The 12,308-nt window shown below is 39.1% G+C and overlaps 1 protein-coding gene across 17 annotated transcripts in view; it reads right to left on the minus strand.

The window, feature by feature from the left end:
- Positions 1 to 12,308, minus strand: part of TCF4 (transcription factor 4) — a 318,541-nt gene that overhangs the window by 203,806 nt on the left and 102,427 nt on the right. For 16 of the 17 annotated variants that reach the window (XM_034773372.1, XM_034773378.1, XM_034773380.1 and 13 more), the window contains 2 exons: positions 11,162 to 11,223; positions 7,270 to 7,366 (listed from right to left, as the gene is read on the minus strand). The exons of the other annotated variant lie outside the window; for it this stretch is intronic. In XM_034773372.1, coding sequence (XP_034629263.1) covers positions 7,270 to 7,366; positions 11,162 to 11,223 — 159 coding nt within the window. The remainder of the gene's footprint in view (positions 1 to 7,269; positions 7,367 to 11,161; positions 11,224 to 12,308) is intronic. 17 annotated transcript variants of the gene reach the window in all.

Genomic DNA, 12,308 nt, shown 5'->3' on the forward strand with positions numbered 1-12,308 from the left:
CACAGGAGAGATACTCTGCCTTTCCTAAGTTACAGTATCTTGCACAGCAGTGGCTCCAAAGCAGCAGGGAGAAGCAATGTCATGAAAAGCCTACTCAGCCCCAACAGCCCTGTGCTGGAGCATGCTCAGTGCAGAAGGAAGCTTTGGAGAATTTAGCGGCCAAGCTAACAAGTTTCTACTGAGCATGTGCAAACTGAAATTTTTCAAAGGCTCATAAATTAGTCAATATAGGTGAATATTTGCAGGGTTGAAAAAATGCTCATCCCTGACACCCAGCCAACCTCCCTGAAAAATGTAATGTCCCTGCAACAAAGCATGGAGATGCTTGAGCTTCTCAATGAAACATCTCTAAGGATTTTTTTAAAATATGGGCAAAACATATTTTTTCCTAAACCCATTCTAAGAAATCAGAGGACCATTTTTTCTGAAATAAAAAAAAAAATAGCTTATGTCAGATTCTCGGTATGGAAAATTTTAGCCCAAATAGTTATAAATTGGGAAAGTTATAAAAAACTGAAAACAAGGCCTTATAATTGAAAATGTTGAGCAACCTTAATATAGGCAGTGCTACCAACTCTGCCAATAATCACAGTAACTGAAAAGAAAATCATGTCCAAATCAGGACAGTTCTTACAGAGATGAGTGCTGTCATAGCACAGTATATATTAATAAAGCTTTACAGTTACTTGGAATACCCAAGGAACTCAAACATTTTTCAGATAATAATTTGTTAAGCCTCGCAACTCCAATCCATTTTACAGATGGATAAACCTAGGCTAACTTGAGGGGGAAAAAAGAGAGTAAGCAACCTGCCAAAGGTTACACAGCAAGTTGGTAGCAGAGGTGGAAGTAGAACTCAGGAGGCCTACCTAACACTAAGTTTTATGCCAGTTTTAATTAACAACATACAGTACTATATAATCTCACATAGCAAGCTTCACCCAATTTATAGTTTAGCATCATTTGCAATTTTCCATCCATTTTACCTGGGGAATGTGCCATCTCCTCAGAAATAAGAGAAAACCAGGCAAAAACTTGACAGGATAATAAAGAATATTTACAAGATAGAAGAGAGGGGACAGCAAACAAATGCAAAATGTCCAGTCTGGAGATGCATTACCTGTCTCTGCAAAATTTCAAGGGCCAGCCCTCTGAAAGGCATGCTGAGAAAAAGTTCCTATAAGAGGACAACCATGCACTAGGAAGGATCAAAAGTGACTAGGCAGTTATGATGGAAGATACTTCTGGGGAAGGAAGTGCTCTGGTATAGTGCATATTAACACTACATCACATCTGTTTTCATTTTCTAGTTAGGAATAGAAAGGGAGCACAAAGATCCATAATCTTGCAATCACTTTGTCTTCACATACCGAGATTATTAGCAAAGTCAAAACTCCCCTGAGCCAATCACCTGATGCACATCAGCTTCATAGCCAGCAGGACACAAAGGAACCAGCATTACACTTGACAGCCCTCCAGATCATGTACCCATTTTACAGCTAAGTGAAGTAAAAGTGGCCTGTCCCTACAAATCAAGCGAGCACCAAACCCACAACTTTCAGGACTGTAGTCAAGTAGCTTAACCACTCAGCCACCTCATCTCTTTATCCCACAGCCATCAAAATTAAGGTATGTATGTACACTGAATTTGAGTTCCTCTAAACATTCTCAATGCATACATCAAAGATGGACAAAAAATTTGTAGCATTTATTTTATGCCAATAAATAGATTAGATTGTTCAACAATATACATAAAATCAATATAACCAATGCTAGAATTATTTGAAAGGGAAAAAATACCAGGAGAACTACACAAACTGTTTTTGTGTATTTTTTAAAATAAAGAAATAAAACAAGCTTGCCTCTGATCTTACCAATGGCCATTAAACCAGCCTTTTAGTAATCTGCAGGTCTGGGTATCATTGGAATGGGTAACATCTCCATTTAGGTTTTTTCCTTCTTTGCACGCTCATATGTGATTGTTTGTCAAGTGGACTGTGCTACTCTCCTTTTAGTGGACTGCTGCTGGGATCTCAAAGCATTCACAACATTTCACCTTTTACAGTGTACTGGGTTACACTCAGGATGGTTAGAAATACTTTGAAGCAACACAAAGCTAAGTATTCCTGCAAGGCAAATTGAGCAGAGGAACTGAATTATAATGAACCAGCAGCTGTCACAATATGACCACAGTAACCAAATCAAAATATCAACCAGTAACCCAGATGCTATTCAAAGGTCACCAAATAAGCCAGGAGCTTTCTTTAACATCGCCTGAAATCTCAATCTAATCCTTGCAGTGAAATGTTCCATTAAGCTACAGGGGTTTTAGAAACAAGTTACTGTATACTGGTAAATGATTTAATGTACTAGCAAGGTATCATAGGTAGGATCAGTTCACAAACAATGCATCTGAAAATCAAGCATCCAGTATGGAATGATATACAACTATAACAATGTATTCCATGCCCTGTAGTCTTACCGGTACTTGTATATATTCATACTGGGCAACCTTCATTTATTGTTAAAATAAAACAGCCTAGCTGACTATTAGGACTCTGGAGACACAGAAAGATAACTGTGTTTCAATACATGGAAGCAACAGTTTAGGAAAAAAAAGTCATTTTCTGCATTCCCTACAGCCAATTATTAAATGGCTTGAAGCAAAGACTAATTTAAATACTCCCTGCAAGAATTTGGACACTTAAAAAAATAAAACACATTTAAGTTAAAATACATACCTGAAAACAAAAGCTTACAATATAGGCCTACAGACACCACAACATTTCTACAAATATTCATGGCTCATTTGTATGCTGTCAATAACAATTATACCCGAAATCTTTTCTTCCTGGAAAACTATTCTTTCTTCAAAGTTAAGATTACATGCTAGATCACACACAATAAGAGCTAGATTAAGCCAATAAGGTACAACCTCATGAAAAGGAAGGAATGTAAAGGCTTTGACCCAGGGGTAACTTCCAGAGCTCCTATGTCTGAGAGAGGCACCATGCTTTCGAAGGCCTATTAGACCAAAGTTTTATAGAATGCAACTTTGCTGGCTGGAGTAAGGGTGGGAGGGAATACCTCAGCTCGGTCTAACACTGATGTCAGCACTAGCTTCCAGCAGTCCTTGTGTTTTCTGTGCACAATGGCTGAGAATTGCATCTGGCCCCTGTTGTGAGGGGGAAGTAGCCAGCAAGGTTCCTTTCATTTTCTCCCTGTGCTTTTGCCAACAGCAGAGCGCCATATGTAAACTTGACCCTGACTGTGCAGCTATAAAAATCAACGATTTCTTGTTCGCTGGTACAAGAGGGACATACAAAAACACATCAGTTTACAGGTTAAGTTAATAGCACAGATCACGGGCTTTGAGGCCTCTGATGAATTTCTCATATATTTTCATATTGAGGGAATAAGAAGGTGACGTGGGTTATGACCCTAACCTTTCACTTTTGTAGGTCTAAGTTCAAAACTAGTTGAAAGAATTGGACTCAGGGTTGTACCCTATCCTTGGTGGCCATTTGATTTGCTTACAACATAAAAACAACAAATCATTCAAAACAAATGTGCTCAAGAGATGATCCGAAATGCAACAGGTGTTGCAGGCCTGGATCAAGGTGCATTGGCAGTATACACACTGAATCTTGTTTTTTTCCCATGCTCTGTATGCTTCTGTCTGTCTACACAGTGCTATTTATCTCCAAGAACACCAAAAAAGAAACAATACTAAAACCTCAGAATTTAAAAGACAATGAGGTAACATATTTAGGTTTATAGCTCACAACATTAAAAAAACCAAATATTTTAAAATATAAAAGAAAATTCAAAGAAATTGAAGTTTGTAACTCTTTTCTGTAAAATGAATATCGCTCATCATGTACTTTGCTGACATCCAACTCAGTTACTGAATTATGGGCACTACCATAAAACTTTTATATGAACATTTATTGTTAAGAGTAATAACAATGTAATGACATAGAAAGAAACATCTTAGAAGTTAAAAAATGCTGTTCTTTTAATCAGATAAGAGCTATGGATTATGAAACTACTAAGGGCTTAATTTTGTTTTCATGCCACCATAAATCAGGTGTAACTCCACTGAAGTCAATACAGCTACACTAGTATAGTGTAAAATAGGCTCAAGTTGGATGATAATCAGGCTCTATATCTGTATCAATTGCCAGCAGAAAGAAGAGCATGTGAATAAAATTACAAGTCTCTCTCTGCAGGTGCAAACTGCTCCACAGTAGATCTGTGGGGACCTTTTCTTTGGATAATTTGATGATCTGACAGGAAGAGGGAAACTGATAAAACATGTACTGGGAGCCACATCCCATATTAGTTCAGGATGGACTCAATTAAAGTAAATATGGTGCACTGTTTGTAATTGCAACAATTAGAATTCATCATAAAATCACAAATACAATGTAATCAGCACAAATTAATAGCAGTTTCTGTTATGGAAACATTTGGGAAATAAACAGCATTACTGATTATTTTATTGAATTATTATCATCATCATCATCATTAATGATTAGTTAAGTGTGCAAAACCGTACAAGACACAGAAGAAAATAAGGTCCTTGCTGCCCAAGGGTACTAAGGAGTTTATCATGCCTCGAAGAATTCTCTCTGTGTATTTAAAATGATCTTTCTAATCACCAACTTTTGAAACAGTAAACTGCTCTCTGACTTTCTGCTCAGCAGAACATTGCCTTGGCCTCAACTCTGAGGCAGTTTTGTTAATGTCAGGTAAACTGTCTCACCAAAAACAGAATCCTCTTCTGTTCAAAATCCGCTTGAGGTGGAAAATGTAACACTCCGAAAACAATAACGACCCGTGTTTCAGACCAGACAGCTTATCTGACAGGACAGTGCTCTCATTAGAAACAGTGGGAGATTCACAGACTAAGTAGCATTCCCTAGCATAGTACAGCAGATGGCCTTGGCTTCCACATTTAGGACTTGATTCTAACTATTGCAACCAAGGCAGAAGTGCACAGGGACTGCAGCAGAAGCTCCAGGAGGAGCTGACTCCTGGCATCTTGCTGGGGAGTGTACATTGCAACAGCTCTCATTAACCCTCATCAAAGCTCTGCTAGCCAGTGCCCCAGAAGGTGGGGTAGCAGTTCCACCACGCACTACTCCTCTCTCCCATTTTGGGTAGCCAGCTTCAGAGGGTTCTAGGAAAACAGCCTCCACTCCCTAATGAGATTGTCTGGCCTCTGCATAGGCGAAACAAGGACACAGGGAGGCGCCTTGCGACATCATCCCTACCTCTGCCCCGCGCACACCAGAGCAGGTTGGGCACGATCTAGGCTTTAGGAGATTAGTGGAAGTAGGGGAATAAAAGTGTGGTTTCCATGCCATTTGCTGCCTAAACTGGCACAAATTAAAAGGAATCTGCTCTAATTACCAGAGAATCATTTTAAATTAAGGTTACAAAATGCTTTAGATTGAGGGAGCAAGCTGATTGGCTTCAACAGTAGGCGTGCATTATTACACAATAACACACTTGTCAGAAGCTGTTAGCCTCGCTCTCTCTCTCACACGCACACTAATCTGCACATGGAGGAACATCAGTATTCTTATTTCCAAATGATTTTATTTTTTCAATAAATACACATACACTGAAACTTAAAGACACAACAGGAACATTCCACATCCAGACCTTTCAGCATGATGACCATTACAAACTAAGTGCTGCTGAGAGACATCTTGAATTTGACAGTGTTGGTATTTTCAGAAAAATTGAGGCCTGATTATTCTCTTAGCTGCGGCTGTGAAAGTCCCATTGACTTTGACAATCAGGCTTCAGCAGAAAAATCACATTTAAGAAAAATGTGATTTTTTTTTAAATCTAATCAATCTGTTATTTTATTCCTAAAAATGTGCTTGCAAAAGTATTGTATTGTAATGAATACTTTTTGAAATAAGGGACAGCAGCTTTTTTCCCAAATGGGGGACAAACAATTGCAGACTAATGCTATTTATTTATTGGATAAATAGGCAGGAGCAGAGGGTAAGAGAGACAGAATTAAATTGCAAAGATCCGCATTAAAGGGTTAAATGTGAAAGCATCACTCAGCCCAGTGGGATCACAGAAGTCTGTAACTATTTGTAACATATTTGCACTACCTAAACCCAATGGCGTGAGTTAATAAGGGAGTGTCGGAATTTCCTTGCTTTTGTTGGCTTAAGTCAGACCCTTGAAACTGTTGTAACTATGTTTTGTGAGGGAATACATACAAATAATTACAAGCTTCAACATTATCCCGAATGTTAAATAACTCACAAATATTTCCTAATATTAAAAGACAAGGCATATTTTAGGGGAATACATTACATTCACAAAATGATATATCACAGTTACAGCTCTATGTTTTCTTTGGCTTACATTCAATCACAGCATTGCAGCTAGTTCATTGATAACTGCAGTAGAAGGGTGTGATCTTGGCCAAGCACAAGGATTACTAATATTTTTACATCATATATTTACTTTAACCAAACTCATTTATCAACCATGATTTAAAGACAGTAGTTATCATTCACTTGCAAATAATTATAGCCTTTCTTTATACTGCTACGGTTATAGCTGTTACACTAAATCTTTGCAAGCTTCATTAAAATGAATGCAGGGACGTCCAAGCTTTCCTTAACTGTGAGAGCTGACTTGCCAAATGCCACAAGCTGAATTTGGCTTGTCCCAAGTGGAGCACGTTGTAGGCAGCCTCATCTTTAATCCAGAAGTTTGCAGTCCAGAGAGACTGCAAGTCCCAACAGGCAATGATCCATCCCGATCCAGAGAAAACAATGGTTTATGATCTCAATCGCTTGTTATTTATCTGTTCCCTCTAAAGAACATTTATTTGTAATATTTTCAGCAACATTTTTTGTACTTTAAAAGTTCTGTTTAATTCTCTGCCAAGTGGTCACACCTTTAAAGAAAACACTTAAGCCTCAGGAAAGTACATTCACCGCTCTATGTAAAAACGGCAGTCACTGTTTTAAATGCTATATACTGCTTACATGAAGAAAATAGAGGCTATTCAGTAAACACCACAGGTGTACATTTTTCAAAATATGAGGTTGCTCAAGAGGCAAAATTCAATATTTCCTCCCGAAGACTATGAACAACAAAACCCAAAATGCTTAGGAGAGGAACGGAAGTCCTCAAATTAAACTATGGTGCACTCACTAACTACCACTTTTAAAAATTAAGCCTTTGAAAAACAAAACCACATTAAGAAATTTGATTTCTTCTTACTTTGTATTCTGGAATTGACAAAAGGAGGAGAGAGATTGTCATGTGACCCAAGGTCCCTGCTTGCCATGTGATCATAGTGAGTCCCATCTCCATAGTTCTGTTAATAAATTGGGAAGGGGAAAAGAGTTTTACAATTTTAACACAAACATTTTCTGTAAGAATAACAGAGAAAGAAGTTATACTTTCCCCCTCGATTCTGAATAATGAAGAAACTTTATTCCCTCCATTGCTCTTTTCCACTGAGTTTGTTGGGGGCAATGCGTTCCAAAATGTATTTGAAGCCGGTTTAAAATTTTTATTTTGTTAGTAATTAATATGTGTTTATTTTGTGGACACACCTGCCTGGTAATTGAGATAATATACCAGGGAGCGTGGTGCTGTGCAAGCCATCGAATGACTTTCACCTACTATGTCAGTCTTTCTGCTTTCATATCAGTTGGGGAGAAGAAAGAATATATCTAAGTTTTTTTTTAAATCTACTATCTGTAAGTAGAAATTTGCCATTTTAACCCAGTGGTTGTTGCACGCACACAAAGGCAAAATTTGGCCTGAAGTGTTTGGGTGATTAATACTACTTTTTCTCATTAAGGAACAAGACCCCAAAGCTGGAGGGATTAACCCATGAGCTTAACTTTATGCACTGTGAGTACTTCCACTGAAGTCAATGACACTAGTCAAGTGTATAATTTAAACACATGCGTAAATCTTGTCAGGACCAGGGCTCACATTTTCAAAGCATCCCTAGCCTAGCCTCCCAGTCTACACTCACAATTATTGTACCTGTGCAAAACCTCAAAAGTAATCACAAAAATGAACATGAGTTTGTCCATCTGTAGTGCTGCTATTACATTTGTATTTTCAAACACCGTTACTAATTTCTCACAGCACCTCTCTGAGGCATACAAATATCATCCTCATTTTCAGATGGGGAAACTGAGATGCACAGAGGTCAAGTGATTTGCATAAGACAACCAGAAAGCTGATATGGAGCCTTGATGAAAATTCAGGATTTCCCCCCCCCAGGACTGTGCTCGTTTCTTTATATCATCTCATGATATACTGGTACACTCACGTTCAGATATGTATGCCTAAATAATTGCGTGTGGGAATGTACAGGTTAATTTTCAAAACTTTTTTTTTTCTAAAAGCAACCACAAGTGTCGAGGGGGGGAAAAAGGTTAAAAATAAAACTGACAGATGTGTAAAGTAATGATGTAATGGAGGCTAAACCAGGTCTAATAAGAAATGGTGATTGGCTTTTCCTCTTCTATGGAAATGGTTGAGATTCAATCCTGGTATGCAGTAAATGGGGAAAAAATCATTCTGCTCAGCTGGCTGCAGTGTAATGCAAGGCTAAGTAAATTTACTTAGACGTGACCGTTGGCATGTTAGCCAAAGGCAGAATCTGCCCATAGGAGAGAAAAAAAAAAAAAGAATGGACTGAATATATGAACAATAACACTGTCTTTCACCTCACTGGACTCTTACTTTAGGGTGCTGAAACATAGCTAGCAATGCTTGCAAGCCCTGTTCCTTCACATTCATTAAGGGTACGTCTTCACTTACCGGAGGGTCCGGCGGCTGGCAATCGATGTTCTGGGATCGATCCCGGAAGTGCTCGCCATCGACGCCGGTACTCCAGCTCGGCGAGAGGAGTACGTGGCATTGACGGGGGAGCCTCCATGCCGCGTCTGGACCCGCGGTAAGTTCGGACTAAGGTACTTCAAATTCAGCTACATTATTAACGTAGCTGAATTTGCGTACCTTAGTCCGAAGTGGGGACTTAGTGGGGACCAGCCAAAGAGACAATTAAACAGCAATATAAACCAACTTTTTAAATAAGGGTGAAGCCACATTTTGCCTTGCATCATTTTATATCACAAATTTACAGAATACATGAAGAAGTAGTCTTGATCCTGAAGTATACACTGTAATTTTTTAGCCCAATCCTCAGAATAATATTAAGGCCCTGATCCTGCAACTGGACTGGGGCACAGGCTCAAAGCTTCTGACCCCAGTGAGAGGTCTGCCCAATTAAAGAGCTCAGGACTCCGCCTTTTTCAGAGAGGGTTGATTGTGCAACTCTTACTTACACTGGTGAACTTTTACTTATGTGAATAGATTCAATGGGACTACTGACGTGAGTAATGGCCCCCAATGTATGTAAGGGTTATACAATCTGGCCCATAAGTGGACAGAGCTGTTGGTGGGTGTGTGTGTATATATACATATAAAAATTTTATTGGAAGGGATATTTCTTATTACTCAAATAAATGGAAATTGAATCCTGAGTCTCCACGCAATTCTAAACACAACTTTTTCAAAGTCAAAACTAATGAATTATGTTGTATTCCAGCTATTATAAAAATAACAAGAAATATAGTGTGTCTCAGTAATTCCCATGGTAGGTAGTAGTTCAGTAATGACACTTTACTGTAATAGGAATTAATTTAATGTTAGTGTGTGTGCGTTATAATGTGAGGAACGGGAAAGATTTCCTCATCTCATCCATATAATGCATTAGAATGTCAAACTTGACAGCTGGAGCAATGGGTTGGTAAAGTTACTGGTAAGTAGGCAGATTTTACTGTACTTTGAAGATTAAAGTTAGTAGCACATTGCCTGAAGACAAGAGAAGTCACTATCCACAGCCCTCTGAACTATTCTGACTTTGGAAGTGGAGGTATTATCCCTTCAAGCTTGGGGAAAAAGATTGGTGGGCTCTAAATACGTTTGAGGGCTACATTTTCACACTGGCTACCTCTGCTGTGCCACCAAAATATGCACACTCATGAGCAAATAGGTAAGAATTTGTGCAAACATGCATTTGTACATGCAAAATGTGAATGAAAACTAGTCCTTGTGTACACAGTCACCAAGTTTAAGGATACAGATACATGTCTGCCTACAAATGAACAATTTAATAGGCAGATTGTAGGCCTCTAGTTGTTGAAAATTGTTCCCAAAATGTTAGGGATCCCTTAAGCCTCACATACATAGCCCGTCGTGAGTTAATGATTTGTTCTAAAGACATTCAGCCTACACCCCCACCAAAGCAGGGAATATCGGTTTTTAAAACTTATACTCTTGAACTCTGCCTTTTCACTGAAGAAACCAACAGAGGCTGAGCAGAATGTTGAGGGTGGGCAATGCAGATATGGTCACCTGAAGAGAGGTCTGAAGTAGAAAGATGCTGTAAATGGCCAGATTGAGTGGGAACAAAGAAATGTGGGCTCAGATTTTGCCCCCCTTGAGAACACTTGTCTACTCATGAGGAATAGCAGCTTTCCCTTCCAGTAGTTCCACTTCAGTGGGATTACCCAAGGAGTGAGGAATAATCCTGCATCTTGGCAGGGAGTTAGATTAGATGACCCTTTGTGGTCCCTTCTAACCCTGTAGTTCTATGATTCTAAGGTACCATTCAATGTTAGGAAGAGTGGCAGTATCTGACCCCCGGTGATGAAGTAGCACATTTTGAGTGTACAAGTGCTTCCCAATACTATGCAATGGATTTTTTGCATGTAGGTATCTGTGCCAGTGAGACATAAAATCTCCTAGCAAGCTAACTACAGCAAGTGAAATGTCAACAATAACAAAAAATGCCTCTTACAGCACTGAGATAACATACAGTGTTGGATCAATGGCTGATACTGACTAGCAAGGCAAAATGGCTAATGAAAATTCTTGCTAGCTGTTAGCAGGAGTGGAGCAGGTGTCAAATTCAATCACAGGATCAGATAAGAATGTAAAAAAGCAATTTTGAAGAGAAGCTGGTCTACAGCCAACTTTGCATGTACATTTTTCTATGCAATCAGGTGTAAAACTCAAATTTAAGATTGTAAATTTACATATGCAGGAAGTCTGGTTTAGGAAAAAGATTAGATATACTTACCCTGGATGGACTAGGATGTCCTCCATTCCCCCAGGACCCTGAGCTAGTTCTGTCTTCTACATCTAGGGACAAAAAAGTTCTTTAGGCTTTATTGCAATAATTCTTTCCTTTTGTGTAAGCACTTTTAAATTAATGTTTCAAATTAATCTCCTGTTGCCTTTAATTAAGAATCAGGCATAGGGCTACTACGATGATAGTGGCTTCTGACCCAACCACTTAAATTAACTCATTTAAATTCACAGCAGAAATGAACTGGACCCTCAGGAACCAGAGGTTTGAACATAAAAATTACTTCAGTGGCTCAGTGTTTCGTGAGACTTAAAAACCTGACTCTGATGTACCAGTTAAAGTTGTACCAAAATCCTTGCCACAAAATACATATAATCAAACATCAAAAATAAGATGTGGTGAAACAGAGAAAACCCAGAAGCTAATTTAAAACATTTTCAAGGTAAATATTCCTACACAGATCCTCACTCAGACTCAATTCAGGAAAGAATGTACTCAAGTCCCAGTGAAGTCAGGAGGAGTTACGCACATGCTTAAACGCTTTCCTGAATAGAGATGGATGTAATTACAGACTTAAGCATTTTCCTGAATTTCCTTAATGCCTGATGCAATGCCTATTGAAATCAATGGGAATCTTCCCATTAGCTTTGGATGCTTTCAGTAGTGTGCTCAACCACTTAGACGTTTCTGCCCCCTCTCTTTGAGGCAGTAACAACATACAATATGAAAGATATGGCAAAATTGCAAAGAGGTAGTACAGTCTAGTGTTTAGAGCATGGCCCGGGAAATCAAGACTCCTGCATCCTTTCCTGAACTCTGCTGCTGAACAGATGTATGACTGGGACCTGGTCTACAAACAAAGATTGACATAGCAATGGAGCTCAGGAATGTGAAAAATCCTCACGCCTGAGTGCCACAGCTGTGCCCATCTAGCCACTGGTGTGGACACAGCCAGCCTGACAGAAGAATGTTTCTGTCAACGCAGCTACCATCACTCGGGGAGGTGATGTTCCTACACCCCTTCCATTCCTATAGGCTGCATCTGCACTATGGGGTTATCTACAGTGCCACAGCTTACCACAATAGCCCCTGTAGTGTAGACATGGCCATAGAGTGAATCACTTTCTCTGGCCCATTT

This window comes from Trachemys scripta, chromosome 6 (genome assembly GCF_013100865.1).
Source record: "Trachemys scripta elegans isolate TJP31775 chromosome 6, CAS_Tse_1.0, whole genome shotgun sequence".
Classification (NCBI taxonomy): Eukaryota; Metazoa; Chordata; order Testudines; family Emydidae; genus Trachemys; species Trachemys scripta.